The sequence below is a fragment of the Channa argus genome, chromosome 14 (genome assembly GCF_033026475.1).
Source record: "Channa argus isolate prfri chromosome 14, Channa argus male v1.0, whole genome shotgun sequence".
In the NCBI taxonomy this organism is placed as follows: domain Eukaryota; kingdom Metazoa; phylum Chordata; class Actinopteri; order Anabantiformes; family Channidae; genus Channa; species Channa argus.
The window spans coordinates 2,497,471-2,518,193 of record NC_090210.1 but is presented as its reverse complement, the minus strand read 5'-3'; the positions used below and the strand labels follow the sequence as shown (position 1 = coordinate 2,518,193).

Genomic DNA, 20,723 nt, shown 5'->3' with positions numbered 1-20,723 from the left:
CTTGGCAGCATCTGCCTCATTGATATTTTAGACACAGTAGCACCTCTGTCTCCTCGCATTCTTTCCTTGACTCCATCAGCTCCATGGTTCAACTCTGTACTTGTTCATGAACAACGACAGGATGGTTTGAGTGGACACCTCCATTTTCCTGGTTCTTAAAAAGATCTCAAAACAGAATTTTGGTTAGCTTGAGACGGCAGAATGTCGCCCTGATTCGCTTGGCTTCACGTCAATGATCAGAAGAGATCACTGGAGTGAATCCAGACGAAACGGGCTCCTCGTCTGCATGGCGGCGCCAGGCTGAAAATGAGAATCACGCTGCCTGTAAATCAGATTTTCTCAAATGTCTCTTGCAAAATATGCTTTTATACAAGAATCTTCTAACCAGCTTTGATGTATCACAGAATACAAAAACCATGAAACTTGTGCTGCATGTTCCGTCCATTTTTGATTAAAATAAGTGTCTAACATGAACGAAAATACTTCTCAGCTGTCAAAATGCCCCCATCAGTAATTCCACGGTTCACACTCTTTAGAGTAGCAGCATTTAGGTGCGTGCTCTTTGCGGCATGCCTGCAGATAAATGTGATGGCATCTAGTTGTGGCTCACTTTCATTTATTTACAGGATTGATTAGATGCAACGAGAGTAGATAAATGTGTTAGGGAGGCATTTTCTTTTGAGATATTGCAATATAGTCCATAGGAATCTAAGATAGACTGAACATTTTTCTTCTCAAGGTGCTTTTGGAGACCCAGTGGCATTATGGCTTAGACAGCAGTCAACATTAGGCACTGTGTTACTGTGCATTTCTCACTGTACCAAATTATAAAGAGTAGTACAGTACAGGAAATTTGAATTCATTTATTTCAAATGTAACACACCACAAAGGTTTTAAGAACTTCTTTTTTCCCCAAACTGAGATTTCACCTGACCATAATAATTCGAGATATACTGCTATGATCAGGTTAAGGTACTTGACATGTTGTCTTCTAAGGTTGTTGTGTCCACACTGCCCCCTTCTGTTTCCTATAGCAGGAGAAGCATCTGACAGGAAAAAAAAAACAGCATCTCTATCAACCGAAAACTTACAGAAGAGGGGAAAAAACAAAGTTATCAAAGTATCAAGCATTTCAGCCTTTACCCTTTTTTTAATAGTTATACAACAATACCTATTGATGTTTCTTGAATTGGAGTTTAAATATCTAAAAGCTGAATATTATTTAGACAAGTGTTTATCTAGACTCTAACATTTTTACTTAACTATTTAAATCTATATGGTGCAGACATTAATGTTGCATACAATTAGTATGGCATTGTTGAAACATAATGAAATACAAATCAATTTTCTACAAGTACTAAATGTGATTCAGTTAAGATTCCAAATTGAAAACAGTGTTTCCCCAGGGTTCTTTAGAAAGCTAGTGGATAGTGTGCACACAACATCCTTTTGTGCACACTATTTACCCCTGGATTGCTTCAGGCTAATGTCTCAATAATTTTCACTCCTTTCTCAGGTCCTTCCCACAAAGGACTTAACTAATGATCCATGGACAAAATGAAGCATTTAAATTTATTCATTAATCATTCATCTCCAGCTCATTGAAAATGCTAAACTTCCACAAAATTAAGATTGAATATTGAAAAGTGATTGAGGGAGACAGCTTTCAGAGAGTGAAGAGAGTGGAAGAGTGCGGGCCGTGATCACAAAAACGGGGTCTCTTCCAGAGAAAGTGGTCTTCACGTGGGCATGGTCAAGGTGGCAAAGGTGTACTAAGTGCTAGTTAAGGTCACAGGGTTTCACTAGTTGTAATTAGATCTTGGAATCTGGAGAAGCGTAGAATTTCTGTCAACACTGCCTGTAATTATTCTCTTTTCCAATTAATGGTGACATAGATTAATTATCTGATGAGGCAAAGCCAATTGCAATCATTCACCCAGCTAAAATTAGATCAGTCCTGACAGCAGCATGAAAGTCACCTGTTTCATTGTTATGGATTTGCTGCAAGTGAAGAGGGGGGAATAGTGAAGCGTGCTAGGGTAAGTAAGTTGTCTGGTACAGGTGAATGTCCAATTACATTCCTATTTAAACTGAAGGCATCTTCACAGTCGCATGTGAACTGGCTTGTTTGTTCCTCCTGGCATCATCATCAGTAGTAGTAGAGTCATCTGTCAAGGATTGCAGGAACACTGAGATGAGCTGAATCTCTTCTGACAACCCATCCTGTGGAAAAATGGACAAACAGAATAAATGAAAAGGGACTAATTAAGAAAACACTGTTTCGTAAGAAGGGCGATAACGCGAAGCCCTAACTTCTTTTGCATCCCACACACGCTGACGGGTGTACAATTGTGAGAGTAAAGTTACCGCTGTGCTCTTATTTTTGCGAGGAAGGAAAACAACAGGCTCCTGGTGAACCGCGTCCAGGTTCAGTGCTCTTCTGTTTTAAAAACCTCAGCATCTAGTTTTTCTATTAAACTGCCTGGCACTGTCAACCAGCTTGGGAATCTGAACCGGCCTAGCCATGCAGAAATTCTCTGACTAACAATTATATCAGAAACAGGATCTTGGATTACTTTCCCCTGGGACTGGGGCAGTGTGCGTCTGCTCCAATCATTACTGGCCATTCAACATGGCTCTGCACTGCTCTCCGCTGTTAGCCATTGTCAATTATGCCATCCCTAGTGTAAACTCACTGAACACAAAGCTGAACTGCCAGTTCTGGCAGGAGTGTAACAGGATGACAGCCCGCCACCCCCCATATCCACCCCGCCCACCCACCCACCCACCCACCCTAGGGTTCCCCGGACTTCCTCCCCTCCAGCTACTTTAGAACAAACTGCCATTTGGCTTCTGATTCAAGCTCGCCTTAGCCGTGAAAGTGTTAACCTGACCTCTCATATGTTCTGCTTGTGGGGTTAAGTGGACATGATGGATTAGTGCAGGCCTCATCAGGACCCAGCCTGGTTAACTCCAGTTACGACTGGTATCAGTTCTATTGATTTGTTCATTTCTTTCTCATAAGCTGGCAGGTGATTTATTGTGTTTAATTCTGATTTACTCAAAATGGGATTGAATTTTCTCATTGTCTGCACACTGTCAGGGAATGTCTTTCTAGATTCGAGGTCCTAATATTTAGATAATCATGCAGATTGTGCATTTTGTGATTCTATGTTCTTTTTTTTTTTCCCCCCCATTTTGGAGGATAGACCATGAGTTGGGCTGTTCATGAGGAGCCTGTTTAAAGTGAGTGCTGCCTGCTCTGATGGACCCTGTGCTGAGCTGTGACGGGTGACGGTGCGGTGCGCTTGAATACACCGGCTCTTTTGTCCTTCACACTTTGCAGCTCTCTGATAGCTCCTCCCCCTGTGCCTCACTCCTCCCTGCCTTGAGCTGTGATCTGCTGGGGCCTTTTGAGGCTGGGCCACTGAGACATGGCTGCTCCCTGTAATGTCTGGACAAGACCCATCAAAAAACTTGTCAGCAGTCAGAGGAGGAGGAACTGAGAAGAAACCACTTAATAGTATTTTTACTAGGTAACCCCCCCTGGAAAACCTTTCATCAAACCAAAGCATATTTTGCCTCCAGCTTATGTGAGAAAGTCAGCTGAATTTGAATCTTGCTGAGCAAATTAAGTAATAAAAAAAAACACAAAAACAACAGACTGATGCTAACAAACATGGCTCTTTAGGCATTTGGGATGCACTGCTGTTAATGTAAAGGTGTATGAAAAGGTATAAAGTGATCTACAATTGCATTGCATGGCACCTGGCTCCGCAATATTGCTGGACAGGACATTTCATAAAGATTCATCACTGTCCCTCTGTCCGCTTTGACCTCATCTCAAATCACAGCACAGATTAGGCACCGATTATCCTCTAATTGAAGATCCTTACTTCTCAACCTTGCAGAATATGCTGCTGCTCTTCTGTGAGACAGACAGAAGGTTATTCTTTTCACAAAGGGGAAGCTGCAAACAAAGATATCTTCCATGTGGTCCACTGAACTCACTCAGAAATTGACATAAGGTCAGAAACGCACCTGCTATACAGAAAACAGGCTCAAATGTTAATGTAATGTGACTGAACATAATGTGTTGTGTACACAGAGCTATCTAAAGAGGCAGAGCTAGCCCCGATCCCGGGGTCACTGCATTGGCAATCTATTAGACACATCATCCATCACGTCAGTCTAGGATCTTCAGAGTGAATGTATAGACTGTAGGTAAGAGTGGCGTCTTTAACTCTGCCATAGTAGAAAGGCACAAAGCCTTGGATGGATGTTCGCCTGACTGCCCTTGCTTGGCAAGGAAGACACAAGGCAACTGACTAGCCGGATGAGGCTCAAACAATGCCAAGCATAACATAGAGTTACTGTAGTATGCAACAGAATACGCTTCCATCGGGTAGAAGACCTAGAGTGGAATAAAAGTTGAATAAAGGGATTTACCATTTAAATGAATGGTGACAGTTTGTGCAGTTTTCCAGCCTGATTTACATGTATATGTACAAATACCTGGGCTGTTTTTATTTTCTGGTTGGTCTCTTGAGAAAGAGCCTGGCAACGGTCCAGTTCAGCCTGGCTGTAGATGCTGCGTTGTTTGAAGTATTTCACCAAAGCTTTGTGCATCCTCTTCTGCAACAAAGAGAGCTAGGGGGAGAGAAGGCAGAGAAAAGGAATTGGTAAGGCAGGAGAGGAAATTAATGGCAGTGTTCAAGAAGAATGATGGAGGGGAATAGAGAAAGCAGTCAATAGCCCATTCTGCAGTACACGGGCCTGACAGGAATTTCACAGTCTCTTGGTTTCTCTGCCCACTCGTGTGCACTCATCAGAATCCAGTCACATCTGGCTGCCAGGATGGGGGGTTAATTTTCTCTAAATGCTTCAGCAGTTTTGTTCTAGCCGAGGCAAACTCTGTGACTGCAAAGCTGATGAGTAAAATATTTCTACTTCACCCAGTTTAACTTTATACCAATCCCCTCAAGACATATTTTACACATACACACAGAGTCATGAACCCCCCACTGAAACCAGAAATTATTCCTAGTCTCTTGGAAAGACATGCTGCTTGCTTTATTATTTGAACACAGTTTCAAGCAAAGAGGTTTAAATTCTGATAGATGCCATTGCTTTTCTTTCCCCTCCATCTCTCTACTCTTCCTACAAAGCTTATCATTCCTTGGCAATGTGTTCCCCAGTGCATTGAAAACTAAAGCGAATTAGCTCAGTCATCAGCTCCTGAAGGAAAGACAATAACAAGAATGCTCTTTATGGTTTACCCTGTTTACCCTAAGAGCTCAAAGCCTCCACATAATCAAAGCTATGCTTACATGTACAGTAGATTCAAAAAGGGGTTTTATAAGAGGTACATGCTGACAAGTGCACCTCTTGTGCATATTTTAATGAATTTATACTCGTTTAAATTATTTACGGTAATATCCTAACATAGACCTCCTCCTAATTTAAAACAGAATCTACTGTTAGATAGCCCACCTAAAACAGGTCTTGATTGTAATAAAAATAAAGATGATTCAACTTAACTGCATATATTAAAGCTGCAAAGACTACAGGTTAAATATATGCAATGTCTAATTTTTAGAGCACATTTCAAATACTGAAAACTGCATAGATATATGTACAGTATCAATGACACTTCGTGCCACCTACACAGGTTTATATCAACGCCACTTTATGTAGTAGGTTACTAAGTTCAGCTGTGAAGGCAGAACTATGTCCTGTATGTTAACATGAGAATACCAAGTACTGGATGAGTGTAAAGGCTAGAAAAAACAGTTTTTTAATGACCAATTCCGAGCACTGTTCTGTATAATCCAGGTTTTTAAATGCCTATAATTTTTCTTAATCTGATGCTGAAGTTAGTTCACACTTGACACCTAAACTGCATGTCAGCAATGCTGCTGCTGTCAAGATTATATTTGAAAGATTTTTAATAAATGCTTATTATGTGGTTTCTTTGTCAAGTATAATAAATAAGGTCATGGGCTGTCCACACACATGTTCACACTGATGTTCTGATCTTACAAATTACCATTTTCACATTGTTAAATGCAAACCTACCTTTTGCCTCCAGTTAAAAACAATTCAATTAGGGAAATTGACATTGTGTAATTTCTATACTAACTAAGACCAAAAAAGCAACGGAATTTATAAAACGGAATAAGAAAGAAATAAATCTGATTACATTTGATAGGTCTGCATCTACATTTAAAAAGCATTTTTTGATTATAAGCTTGTTATGAAAACTAAATTTAGGCTTAAAACACTAGCCGAGAGGCTGCTGTTGTACAAGTGTAGAGTTGAAACAAACAAAAATGGTGAAGGCTGAATCCGGAGTAAAAGAAAATCAGGCTTTGATCATGAGCGTGGCAAATCCTGTCCACAGGATTTTATTTTTGCATGCATTTTTCACTTGATAACATTCATGCAGTTAGATGAGGAATTGCTGAAGTAAAGGTATTAGTCATTTTTGGAACAAATAATATGTATTTTTCATTGCAGGAGGAGTGTGGCTTCTTTCTGGTGCTATGGTTGTCATGTGTGATTCTATTCCACTTAAATAGTGTCAAAAACTATAAAGATTAATATAGGAAATGCTGCTGAGTTGTCTCACTTAACTAGTCAAGAGCTCTGATGCCATTTTAGCACAGACAGCACATTCATTGGCTGATCCTAACCTGTGTTTGCAACTGATCCCTACCCAATTGATGTGGTGAGTGGAGGCAAATTTGTAACACTCGATAAAACATTTCACCTCTAACCACCTCAAAAAAAAAAAAAAAAAAAAAAAACATAATCAGGAAAGCACAGAAGTTATGGTATTTACATGTACCATCAACCTTATGCTTTACTCCTCTTTGTGGCAAAAAATACATAGCTATCATTACATTATGTCACATCCATCATCCTCCTCCAAGTCATGGCATCATGATTAGATTGCTGCATTTACATCTTCACTGGTTGCCAGTTAAACCTTCTTAGAATTACTGCCCATGCAAAGATAAGTTACAGGATTGAGTGCTAAGTAGAGTTGCATTAACTAGAACATAAAGGGATAGGAACATCAGATAACAGCAGGAATTATGGGTAATTTCAGAAGAGAGAATAAAATGTGGAGGTGGAGCATAAAGACAAAAAGTTAATACATCAAAGCCACATATGTACTACCTGTCTGTAATAGTGAAAAGATTTATGTTCGTGGTTTTTCTTGCTCAGTGCAGTCACTGCCTTTTGTCTGGCCTCCATGAGGACCTTCTTAAGATTTTCGTACTCCTCGGACAGCCGTTTATTTTCCCCCAGTGCCATTTTTAGAGCTTCCTACACACATACAAGAGGGAAAGAGGTTTAGGTAAAGCAATAAAGGTGAAAAAAATGTGTTTACACTAGCTTTCAAATAATTACCATGACAAAAAAAAAAAAAAAAAATAGAGCTACACTGAATTATGACAGTCAATAGTGAGACATTGAACTGAGTTTTTGTCCCCAAATCCTGATTCTGATAATTCTACATACCTTACAGCATAAAACCCAGATCAAGAAATATTGTTGCACTAACAGCTGTATGAGGGAATACATGTACAGTAGCTGATACTGAAAACATCAATACCATTGGATCAGAGCCTACTCATATTTAAACATGAAACTTTACAGTTTGAGTCACACACATTTACTTGTCTTAATATGAAGAAAGTTTTATCAATATGTTTGTATTGGACCGCGGATACAGTAGCAGGAGAACAACTGCTAAGGCAGCATGATGTACAGTACAGATGTAAAATGCATGATGTATGGTCACATATACAGAATCAATTTCTTCATGGCTCTGTCATGTAAACATACCCAAGAGAGCAAAGTGAACTGCAGTCAATATACAGGACTATACATGCTGCAAACTAACACCATATGGATCATTTATAAGATACTTTATTTGTAGCACTGACCTCTTTGTGTGTGTTCAGTAGAATTTGTTGCTGCTGATTAAAGCAACATAATAAAGAGGAATACAATGATGCACTCTCTCCTAGGAAATCGTGCAGATAAATCACTGTGAGTATATGTTTCTACGTGTCCCTTTTTCATTTGAACAATGTTTCCCAAGCACTGGATATGTAGCTGGTGAATATCTCAACTCTACCTGCAGACATAATGAAGTGTGTCTCTGCAGTAAAACAGAACAGCACTAAAGTGATGAGTTTAACCCAGCAGAAAGAGGGGCTGTAAACATGACAAATGCCTGCTATTGATTTCAGGTTTAATTACTCCATGCAGCACTGACAAAGCCCATCTGATGCTGTTGTGAAGTGTAAATGGAACAAATTACACTTCATTGCCCATAAGAAACTGATAACGTAGGCAGTTTGCATTGTTTAGTTTGTCCTCACCAAACGACAAGCTGTGATTAAATCAAAAAATAGGTGCATGTATGAAAGCTGAAACCCTCTCACGTACAGTATGGAATAAATGAAGATGAGCAGAAATTCCTACTGTAGGTCGACCTATAGAAACTTGACGTATCCATCTGCAGTTTTCTGAATTCAGCCATATACAAACTTCAATCAGGCCATTACTGCAGTTATACTAACCTGTATGGGTGTCTGTTTCAAAGAGGGGCTGATAAAAAGAGCTGGTGGGAGTACAGTATGGCTCAGCATATTTATAAGAATTCTGATATTTAAAATTGTCTAACCATTCTGCTTCATGCACTGTGACTTTTGAACACACACTCTTCTTATTATGTTATGCTAATGTCGACATTATGTGTGGTTAATATTGGTCCCAGTGATTAAAGTGACCAATTTTCTTCGAACTTCAGACTCTCTGTGATCTTTTTATTAGGTGAGGAGTATTGTTGTTATATCATCTTATTTCGTCAAGTGAAAAGACTAAACCCTTTTTTGCATGGCTAACTTTTATCTGGCTAATGGGAGTTGTGTCTATGAGGAAGACTTCTAATTCTTAAATTGTCTCACGCCAACAACTTCTTTAAAGTTGCTGCACTTGGATGCATGGCGGCTTAAGCTCCATTGCCTTTTCTTGTTTTGAACTAATGCATTCTTGATCACCGTTTAATGAAACTATATACCACATGGCGATTTCACATTAGATAAGCCATGTGAAACCCCCATCAGCAAAGAGGCTCTGGCTGGGGCTGATAATCCTGCAGATGAAAACCTTACAATAAATAGGGGTTTCTCTTACAAAGGAGTGTTGGAACACATGCCATTTTGTGCACAATACACTCATGTTTTTACAAGGGTCTATTTTTGACATTAATATGACAAAGTCCAGACTATATGGCTATTTGATATTGTGAACTGTACATTAAAATTGCTATTGGAAATGCTGGCCTACAGGTAACAAAAAAAAGGCACAGCATCTTACCACGACACGCTTCATCAAATTTGTCCAGACAAAAGACTATAACAACAGTGAGTTGTCATTTGTGGGAAAAGCACTTAAACAAGATTGACCATGGCTTGTAATTTTAATTGCACACAGCTCTTTTCTCTGCATCTTAAGGGAAGTATTGTGACAAGCAATGTGCTGACACTAATCCACAAACAAATAAACAATGAGATGTTTTTTTTTTTTGGTTTTTTTTCCAGCTTGTCTCTGATTTCGAGGCATTTGACAAAGAAGTTGTGTATTTACAGAGAGTTATACTGAACAACATTATGTTACCTTGGTTTTTCCCATTTCTTTCTTTCTTGCCATAAAATGAGCAGTGTGTGTCTGCATGGATCGCTGTGTTCGTTGTTGGCAGTTATTAATATCAGACTGCAAGGTGCTCATTATGAGAGCAGCTGATTTGTTTTTGAAATCCACCACATCAAACACACTTCTGTAGGAGAAATCAAACACAGAGCATGGGATTATTCTTCTAAAAATGATTTTTCCTTAAAAATTTTAGAAAAAAAAAGTTAAATGCGTAACATTATGTTTTAAAGAAAAGGTTTAATTTCTCTCTTTTCAAAAGAGCCAACATTAGTCAGCCCATTCCAAAAAACATCATACTTCTTTTCTTGATTTAAACAGTTATTAATAAATCTTACTCAAGTTCTGCAGTGGCTTCTGGCATGCTTTCAAATATCTTCTCCATTTTAGCCGCAGCATCCTGGTATTCATTGGTCTTCTTTGTAATGTCACTAATCTTGCCAAGAGTGTTGTCATATCTCTTTATAGTAGCAGTGTGTAAATTCTGCAAACATCAAGTACCATGAATGCTGAAAAAAAGTCAAGAAACTATATTTTGCTCCAAGAGATTACTTTGTTCAACAGAACAATCGCATGATAAATATTTGTGGCTAGTCTGGTGCTCAGTGAACTTTACAGAATGAACCTGACTTAGCAACTAGTTCTTTGACTCGAGAAGAATAATTTTAGACACTTTTCTTTTCTTACCTGTGCAGCTTTGAGGTAGTCATGTTTGAGTTTTTTCTCCCTTTCAAGACTGAGTAACGTGTTTCTGTGCTCACTCTGAATCCTTTCCAAATTTGTTGTCAATTTCTTGATATTCTTTAAAAACCAAAAAGAAATCGGATTCATATCTTCAAGACAAGACAATGATTGTTCATTTAAAACTTTCATTAGTACCTCAATTTTTGTCTCCAGAGCTTTTGTTGCTAAAGATGACTCTTTAAATTCTTTCTGAAGTTTTTCATTAGTTAGTGCAGAGCTCCTTTGTTGTCTTATCCTTTCTTCTTCAATATTCGCACACTGATCCTGGGGCAGAATGGCATTACAGTTTATTCTTAAAACATTAGCATGCAGTAAAAATGAATAAGGTACAGTCATATGAGTGAAAATTACCTTTAAATCAACTTTTTTTTTTTAAAATCACAATTTTGTTATTACCTTCAGTAGCTGCAGGGTAGTCATCTGACCCTTCAGATCTTTTCTCAGGCTTTCAATCTCTTTCTGTAGAGTATAGAAAGGGCACTGAATAACACTGGAGAAAAAAGGTGGTATTTTCTCATTTTCTTACAAAATGCGACACACACAATATATATGTACAAACTAGACTGTAGGATTTTGCACTGCTGCACTCCTGGACCTTCACTGCTGCTACTGCTGCTACTATGGCACAAGAAGGGGCGCAGTGGCTCAGGAAGGTAGAGCGGTTGTCCACCAATCACATAGTTGTTGGTTCAATCCCTGATCTCCTCTGGTCAAAGTGTCCTTAAGCAGCTGAGACACTGAACCCCAACTTAGTTGGTCCTGTTGAGTGTTGGTCAGCTGCATAGCAGCTCCCCCATCGGGGAGTGAGCGTGTGTGTGATTGAGTCCAAATGGGTGAATGAGAGGCAGTGTAAAGTGCTTTGAGTGCCAATAGGTATAAAAGCTATATTATATTCTATATACATTCACCTCTTGCTTGTTTGTGGGTTTCACTGCCTTTAGTCTTCATTATTACAAAAAAATATAATATTTTTGACCCTGACAATTAGTTGTGTTCCTTTGGCAGTACAGTATGATATATTTCATAAATAATGCAATGTCATCTAGACAGTTGAATTTGAGTACACGCTTTAGGTAAATTTGGAATATTGTGTAATTTGACTTAAAATCATCAATATATGCCAATGTGCCAAAAATACATAACACAAAACTTTGTGACTGTTTTTTTACCTCACCAATACATATCGTGTTAAGAACTCTACCAGTTTCCTTTTGTATGTTTTGTGAACTGAAACCTGCCCTTCTGTTTTTGAAGTTTGCCAGAGGTTTGAATAATGTGCTGAATTCTCTGGGGTTATAAACATGAAGTCTTCTTCTTTATAGATTATTTTCAAGGAAAAATGAAAGGTATTCATTTTGTTGAAAACTAAATCCGCAAAAAGAAAAAATGTGCATTTGTCCAAATACGTATTTACATTCTAGCCATACACAGAACATGTACATATGGTGCAACTGACCCTGGCTTTCTGATCTTCCATGAAGGTGAGCTGCTCTTGCTCTTCCAGCTTAGCCTGGGTTACACTGTGCTGGGCTATAACTTGGGTCACTTCCTCCTTGGCCTTTTCCCACTGCTCGTCATTGTCAATGATTTTCTGGAGCATCTGTTTCCTCTCCTCACGCATCTGCTTCACTGCTTTCTTGCTAACACACACACACACACACACACACACACACACACACATACACACACACACACACACAAAATATAACATAATAAAGTAATGGTAAACACACATATGTGGCCAAGAAAACAGTAAACAGAAAAAAAAAAAATCCAGTTAAGGATGTTTTGACTTTGATGCTTTACCTCTCCGAAATTTTTGTCTTGTAGTCTTCTATATTCTGTTCATACTCTATGTTTTCTTTACGGAGAGGTGCAAAAGCATCATGTTTTGATTGAAGCTGCAGTTGAGTGCCGGATACCTCTGCTTCCCCCTCACGTTTCTGTAGACAAAACAACATACAGAATGCCATCGAGTGGATGCACTTATCCAAAACACCCTTCAGTGCCATGAATTCAAACATTACTAGCATGCATAACGCTAGTGCAAGTCAAATCTTGGCAGCTGCCTCCATGTTTTAGCCAATAAAATATAAAGACACAAAAGTAGCAATCTGCGATTACGACTTTTTTTGGAGGGTATGTGGACAATACTTACAGTTCTCACTATGTCCTCTCGCAATGCAATTAGTTTCTTTTTTAATTTAGAATTGTTTTGTATTTCATCATCAATTTGAACTTTCAACTGCAAAATCTGTAACAAAAGGGGGAAAACAGGACTATGACTATTCTGTATACTCGTGACGAATAAAAAGTGTAAATGTGGTCACTATCAGTTACCTGCTCTTTTTCCGTTTTTTCGCGTTCCATCAGTTCAGGGATATACTGCATCATGGTTGTGCACTTTTGTTCTGTAAGAGTGATTGTTTTTTCAGCCTCTTTTTTTTCAGCACATAGACCTTCATCAAGCTTCATCAACTGGTTTAAATCATTTCTGCAGGAAAAAAAGACATTGTTGTTCATTATTAAGTTGGTGTAATCACATAGAAACTCACAATGCATTTCCATCACAGTATGTTGACCACAACATTATCAGATCCAATATATCGTAGATAATATTGATGTAATATATTGTGGTAGTCAGTTTCACAAATGTCTAAAATGCTATATTAAAGTTTGAAGTAGTGTAATGAATCTGCGCTTGATACAGAAAGTTGATAAACAGTAGCCATCCTGTGAAAAAGACAGCATATTTCATGGAGCTGTAATAATCCTACATACAAAACACCTTAATGAAAAATAACATCTGATGAAATGTTCATTAACTATGTGTGTGGTTATTGGGATAAATCCATTCGTCTTTATACACTTATGTACCCAAGGTGCTTCTGATTTCCTTGGTACCGACATAAAACTTAAAAATCTCAATAAAGTGTTTTGAAATAGCAAAATCACAATAAAAGTAATTACAGACAAATAAATAGCAGTCACAACAAAGTACAGAATTCCGCTCATGTCCTAATATTTCAAGTTGAAAGCAACTGGGGATACTGAGTACGGATCGTTCTGGAATTACTACTAATTTATAATAACTGAAGTAGAAAATGAGGAAAGAAATTCATATATTTTGTTTTTCTTTTCTTGGGTCTTGGGTGAACATGCAGTTCACAGTTACAGTAAATACTTACATTCTGTTAGCCAACTGACTTTTCAGTGCCAACAACACGTTATCCAGAGATTTCCTTTCATTGTTGGCATCCTGCTCCATCTTTTCAAATTCTTTCTGAATCGTTACGAGATGCCTTTGTGTACTTAAGTAAACTTCATCGGCCTAGAAAAGGGAGAGGGTGTTAGAAACTCAATATTATCCATATCCAACAATGATTTCTGAACAACTTCATAAAGTTATTGTTATCAAGTCACACTTTGCAGGTCCAGCCTCCCATAGCATACAGATAGCCCCTGCTACAAGCAGCACAATGGCTACACGCTACAAATACATTTACAGCTTTTCTTAGCCTATACAAAACTTAAAAAATCTGGAAATCCCAACATTAAACCAGTGTTAAGATCTTCAGAACTGTCAGGATGTTATTTGTTTTAAGAGTCAATTTAGGGTTTCATTTTAGGTAAAGGTGTCCTGCTGCATGATGATCCCGCTGTCTCTTAATATCATCCTTCTCTTCATTTCACATTAATGGCATATTTGCATGTACACATTAAGCCTACAGACTCAGCTGTAAAGCTATATGTCATTAGATGTAGATTCATTCTGTCGTAAATTAAAGAAATAACAGATAAGCTACATAATAAGTCAAGGAATCTTCGGAGTTATTAGAATTCATTTCTGGGGGATCAGGAAGTCCAACCAGTTGTTCAAACAGAGAGATTTGATTCTAGAAAGTACTGCGTGTATACTAGACCTAGAAATAGTCAAATTCCTTCTGCCATGCTACTTGTGGGTGAATGAGATACAGCTACTCTGTGAAAAGAAACTGAAAATAATATGATGCATATTTGACTGTGGTTACATGCTAATGTAAAAATACACCAGTATGTATAAACCACAGTATAATCTGCGGTTTAGCATTGTATGGAACTACACTACTGTTGTAAAGACAGGTTCCAGGGACCAGGGAGTAACCAAAATGTAAATGTGGGACTAGGAGGTTTTGCACATTCAGCCATAAGCACATTAACCTCATCTGATTAGAGAATTACATTTTGTAACGTAACACAACAGGACTGTGTTCACAATAAACTGAGCAAAAATACCAAAATAATACCTAATCTTCCAACAAAGACTGAGTTTAAACTACAAAACTACAAACAGACATTTACAGCTTTTGTGCATTTAAAGTTATAAACAGGGTAATGGAATAAATCTAATTAGAAGCTACCTCTTCTTGTGCAGTGTTGATTTCTTTTATGATGCCCCTCTGGAAGCCCAGGTTTTCATTCACAATGGGAATTTGCTTTTTGAAAAAGGTGATGTTCTCATGTAACTGCTGGTTCAATAACTCAGTGTGTGACAATTTATCCTGAATATGGTCAGTTTTCCCTCTTTCTACTTTTAGCTGCCACTTCAGCTCAGTGATGTCTCTGATACTAGCATCATGCTCTGAAAAAAAAAAAAAAAAAAAAAAAAGGGAGTTAAAAAGTTTGTTCCTAGGGGTGAGGGATGATGGAATTACAATACTTTAATAGAAAGAGGTCTGGGAACAAATGACAAAACACCTTTTAGTCACTGACCTTTTTGGACAACCAAAGCATGCTCCTTCTGCTTCCACAATGAAATACTATCAACTTTATTCTCCAGAAATCGTTTTCTTCTCTTTTCTTTGAGGATAGCTTCCTCTGCATACTGCCGATCAGCCTCCAGCCGCTCAATCAGATACACAACCTCTACAAGGACATCATTTATTTTCTTTAACAATGGGGAACTTTCTGAAAGACAGAATCCATAATAGTCAGGTTAATATACAAAAGCATCAGCAAGTAAACCAATCTGCAATTAAACTATTTTTGCAATTATTATTATAATCTCATGAATTAACACATAGTAAAAGTGTTTTCATCACCTCTTGCACTAATTGAGATGCCTTCAACAAACAACTCTGTAGATGTCACTGATTCAGTATCTGAGTCTTTGGACTGAAGTCTGTTTCAAATAAGTGAAATTCATATTCATACTTTTATGTCATACAGAATAAATAAACATGAAACAAAAACATTATAATACTCTACCTTAAAGTTTTACTGTACTTCTTCTCTTGATCAATGTGCAACTGATTTTTTCCATACTGGTATAAGACATGAAAAAAAAAGGAAAAAATTAAGCTTTTAAATTTACTCCCACCAGTCTCAGAATGGGGGTTGGGTTTGATCACGTCTAAACATCAATTTACCTGTTGAAACCAACTTTCCACAGTCATCCTAATCTCCCGAATATGGTAAATAGCATTGTTGACACAGGGTAAGGGACTGTTGAGCAAAGCACAAGTGCGACGTCTGCCAGTACAGACAAGCTGAAGATCTGCTTGATCTTAAGAAACACAAAATATTAAAATCTGTAAAAAAAAAAAAACCTCTAGTTTATTACAATTGTTTTAAGATAATTAATAGAATTTTATATGGAACCATGTCTTGATGATAAAAAAAAAAAATCAATTTTCTGGAATAAGCATCCACCCTTCAGTTATTATAAGTTAAGTTTGAAAGTAACTAAATAAATGTAATTCAGGTGTAAGAGATGCTCTGTGGTTCTTTACATTCCCTTTGCTTATGATTGCACTCAGTGTGCAAAAGATTGGAAGCATCGGTAAAAGAGCAGAGACATCTAACTCCAATGTCTTAAGATAAACCCAAGGGCACAATTCTTAGTGGTGAAAGTGCGCCATCTGGCGGATCAAAGGGGGACAGTAACACCGGTGCTGAACATACTGTACATGTCTGGGAAATCACTACTTTTGGAAAAGTATTGTTCATATCATTGTACATTAGAATGTTTATTCATAAGAAAAACAACCTTTAGGCAAATTCAAAATGTTAAAACTTATTAAAGACCAACATCTATCACTAGGACGCGGATCACGTACAGTTGGTTTTCAATATGTATGAATCTTCAATGAGTATGTGAATGAATACCACAGCAAACACTGGTTACAATTTAGCTTTGTATATCAGTTAGGATTATATTACAAATAATATGTATAGTTTGGAATTAATATTTGCTCAGAACTTCAATATGTTGCTTGTTAATAATGCAAAGTTTGGAAAACAAAAATGTCCCTTAAAGCTTGTTGTACCTTCTCACTCCTGAATAATGCTAAGCCACTGCATAAGATAGACGTTAAGTTAAACGTAATTCGTTTTTAATTGGATGGTCTGTAAAACTAAACATAGACAGAGAGAGAGGGAGAGGGAGAGAGAGAGAGAGAGAGAGAGAGAGAGAGAGAGAGAGAGAGATAGAGAAAGAGAGAGAGAGAGAGAGAGAGAGAGAGAGCTGTTTATACATACAAACATACATACATTAAATACATTTTCAATTGTCCATGATCTTATCCTGAACATATACAAACAAATACAATATATTGTGAATGCTACAGTGACCTGTGTTCATTTGAAAATTAAAAACCAGTATTCCAGTATGCATATTAACATTCGAATGCTTTACAAGTAGGGCTCGTTATTTGGGGGATTTATTTTATAAAATACATAGAGGCAGGAACTTTAACCATATATTGGCTAAATAGCAAATAAGGGCTTTTGATCAGTAGGTATTAATACAATGACGAGACACAGCTCTTTCTCCCTTTTCTGTCCCGGTTATAATTACATGTGGGAATGTTTTGCCCATATCTCAGACAGTTGTTTCTCAGTCTTCCTTTTCTCCTTCTGTCTCTTTCCTAAGGTTCCGGGCCAAATTTTTCAATGGCTGGTGCTTGAAAGCTACAGGGGCAGCCTAGTATTGTGTCTACAATAAAGCCTCGGTAAACGAGAAATCCTGTTCTGCCACCAAGGCATCAGGTGCCAACTGGAAAAATTAAGTGGTTCTTAGCAGGAGCAACGCTTAGGTTTTGAGCTATTCTAAGCTACACCTTGTAAGGCGTGAGTATCACCGATTCTCTTTGGAAACCAATGTGTCTACACATCCACAATATATAGTATCTTTAAGCATTACAAACCTTGGTGTGATTCTCACCACCAGGCTTTTTGCCATAAAATTGACATCTGGCGTTGCCAGGCCGCTTTTTAAGGACAGTATTAAATGCACAGGGTAGTTAATGGTCCCCTTCATTGAAGTATTCATTGAAATCAAATGTGTGCAGCAAGACAGAGCAAAACCACCAAGTAGAGTTATAAGCAAAATCAAAGAGACTGGCAGATAAAGTGCTACGCTAATTACTGAGAAATACTGTAGGTAGGTAACGAACCTATACTTGGAACTAGCTGAGGAATAGTTATCTTGTCACAATGCCCCATTAATTAGTAGAATGGCTAGTGAGGTAGTTGACTCAGACCAAAAATGGACAGAGTCGAGAAAAAAATTTAAGATTTGCCCAAAATGAAGGCCATCTGTTGTTGGAAGAGTTTAGATGAATAATACACGCTGAAAGAAACAGATGAGGAATGAAGGTAAGGCAATATATTAGTGAGTCTGACTAGCTCTAAACCACACTGGCAGAGTATATTAGAGCCTCAGAGCAAGTCCATGTGAGTCTGAGGCCCAATCAGGTGCCTTTTAGCCTCTGCCATTATGTGTAGAGCAGGGGTCTACCGGGGCGGGCTACCTGGTGCCCACAGGCACCATATTGGTGACCCCTGGTGAAGAGACACAGGGACATTCCTTAAACATCACTGAATAGCCCTGTGATTATTCAGATTCACTATTTTTAATCATTCTGTGTTGTGCAGATGCTCAAACCTTAGCAGGGCAACATTGCACACAACATGCCACCACATTAGCGTTGCTAAAATGAATCATGTAGGTGATCACACTGGTCCATTTAATTTTGATCGACTTTCATTGTCTACATAGGTTCACTGTGTTTCAAGTGTGTCTTTGCAAACTGGTCACAGAAAAGTGCACAAAGAGAACACTAGAGGTGTTTTTTCCCAGTGTAATCCCTCATCTTTTAGATGGGTATATCTTAAAAAGTTGCCAAAATTGGGAAGAAAAGAACAAAGACGTTTAAATGTGCATTACAATGAAATCTTTTCAAAGCCAATAGAATTGCTTGAAATTTACGAACGTAACAGTATCAACACCCAAATCTGACCTGAAGTTTTGTTTTTATTTATTGTATGTTTCATAAACGCAAACAGTGATAACTAGCTCAGTACAAAAAAAAAAAATGATTTCAGTTGCAGCAGTGAGGAATTAGAGACATGCAGCACACTTTGTAGGCAGGTTTTAAAATACAAACAAAGCCTGATCAGAAAGCCAAATGGGAGGTGAAATTACATGGTTGATTATTGATTAAATCTGCCACACATTATTCTGTCCAATACATTAAAAATCAAAACCTAATCTAAACTGAATTGTCGCCAGAAAACAGCCGCAATTATAAAACCAGATAACTAATTAACTAACTAACTGACTGACTGACTACCTGACTAAGACGCTAGTTAGTTAACTTAATCCCTCTTCTCACCTTGTGGATTAGATTGTGCTTCCCTTGATGGAAATCTGAGGGGTTTAACGTCTGGCATTGCTCTAACTTTGCAGTAGAAATACTGACAAGATCACTGATTTTCAAGGCAAAAGTCACCGCCCTGTGGAAAAGCAGATACATCTGACGTTATGTTAGACAGTAACTTATCCCCCATGAACTAACTAAAACACCATCTTCAAGGTAAATATACTGGAACACTGGGTATTAACGTTATACTGTGCGCTGAATAATGTCGTGAAACTTGTGGACAAAGTTGACGAAGCTAACTATATTCCGAGCTAAAGTTTACTAGCGAGACGTTCACTCACCTATGGTTTCCGGTCCTTTAGCTAACGTTACGTTAACGTTTAATTAACTTGGCTCATAACAAATTAATGAGTCCGGGGGGGTCGTCGTCATGACAGAAAGTGAAAGCTAAAACTGGCTGGGTATCGGCTTTACGTTAGCCGTATTAAATGAGTTTTGCCTGTTTGATATGTTGAGGTCTTTCACATTTCCACAGCCCGTCTACATCCTGTAGAAAGTTGCTTTTTAATGAAGTTTTCCCCAAATGGAGTCACTGAAGTTGCTGTCAATCTTCTGTGGCGGTTGCTAGGCAACAAGGGGCTGCGCTTTGAAGAGACTACGTTGCGTTCAAGAACATCGGACAACCGTGATTTTCAATAGCCGCAATGTGAGGCGTTTGCTGCTTGTTTAGTATCAAAACAGACATATTTTGCAAATTAATGGAGTAAAAGAACAGTTACTTTAAAAAAATAAAGATAAGGGTAAATACATATTACCTTAGTCATGGCTATTTTTAACAGTGAAAGTGAAGGTCCTTTGCCATGTGTAAAAAACTGCAATGTGTACACACTAACAGAAAACAATTAGAATGAAGACTGATGGAAGAAGTATCAATATTCATATAGTAGAAAACAAAAGGAAGCAGAAAATAGGGAACACAATTAATAAGTACCTGGGTAAATGTACCTAGTTATACTCTAACACTGAGAATAGATGGAAACACGCTGCTGTATTTTTATACAATCCCAGCTCAGCAAAAATTTGACATGTTTGTGTTAATTATCATTACATAAAAAAAAACAAACTTAGAATCTTGTGGTTGCAAAAACCTATGCAAGGTCAAGGCTCACAGCTAATACTGTATTTGACTATCTAAGCATTATTATGTGTTGATTCAAATTGTTCTACCACGGAAGAAAATGACTTATATATTATACGAGTTAGTAGTTTCACAAAATGTGCAGAAATGTATTTAGTTACAATAGAAATGGTAAAATATTGTATGGTGTAAAGGTTTGATGTAAATGTGGTTCTTTCTACTAGACTTAATGACTCATTTTGTTAACAAACAATAACAAACACGTTTTATCTGCATGACGTCATCCTCCAAGCTACAACAAAAAAGTGCTTCAGCTAGCAACTGACTATTTGAGGATATGAATGAAAAACACATATATCTGTTTTTTTCTGTCTACCATCTCCAACTCTGTTTTATATCAAACTTTCATATTTTGCAGCCGAAGCAGGCTGACGCAAGTGAAGAGATCCCGCATTACGTCATCG

General features: G+C 37.8%; 1 protein-coding gene across 2 annotated transcripts; it reads right to left on the bottom strand.

Moving 5' to 3' along the window:
* Window positions 1-892: 892 nt before the first annotated feature.
* LOC137098486 (coiled-coil domain-containing protein 178) lies at window positions 893-20,580 on the bottom strand. Of its 2 annotated transcripts, XM_067474737.1 has the most exons (20): window positions 19,463-20,580; window positions 19,134-19,254; window positions 15,885-16,021; window positions 15,724-15,779; window positions 15,558-15,637; window positions 15,229-15,423; window positions 14,877-15,097; window positions 13,665-13,807; window positions 12,817-12,970; window positions 12,635-12,730; window positions 12,283-12,419; window positions 11,933-12,116; window positions 10,873-10,935; window positions 10,612-10,740; window positions 10,420-10,533; window positions 10,071-10,216; window positions 9,700-9,859; window positions 7,186-7,335; window positions 4,516-4,650; window positions 893-2,223 (listed from the first exon to the last, which is right to left on the bottom strand). In XM_067474737.1, exons 2-20 carry the CDS (start codon window positions 19,189-19,191, stop codon window positions 2,086-2,088), a joined length of 2,496 nt encoding a protein of 831 aa, XP_067330838.1. In that variant the 5' UTR covers window positions 19,192-19,254; window positions 19,463-20,580; the 3' UTR covers window positions 893-2,085. The 2 variants fall into 2 exon arrangements, with proteins under 2 accessions (XP_067330838.1, XP_067330839.1); XM_067474738.1 differs by lacking the exon at window positions 19,463-20,580 and having other exon boundaries at window positions 19,134-19,438.
* Between the last annotated feature and the right edge of the window lie 143 nt (window positions 20,581-20,723).

Excerpts from the sequence above, each read along its gene's own strand:
- LOC137098486 (XM_067474737.1), bottom strand. The coding sequence starts at position 19,191 with ATGCCAGACGTTAAACCCCTCAGATTTCCATCAAGGGAAGCACAATCT. Across the intron at positions 12,971-13,664 it reads AGTCAGTTGGCTAACAGAAT|AAATGATTTAAACCAGTTGA; the intron begins GTAAGTATTTAC and ends TTTTTCCTGCAG. Across the intron at positions 7,336-9,699 it reads AAGAAATGGGAAAAACCAAG|GAAGCTCTAAAAATGGCACT; the intron begins GTAACATAATGT and ends GTATGTGTGTAG.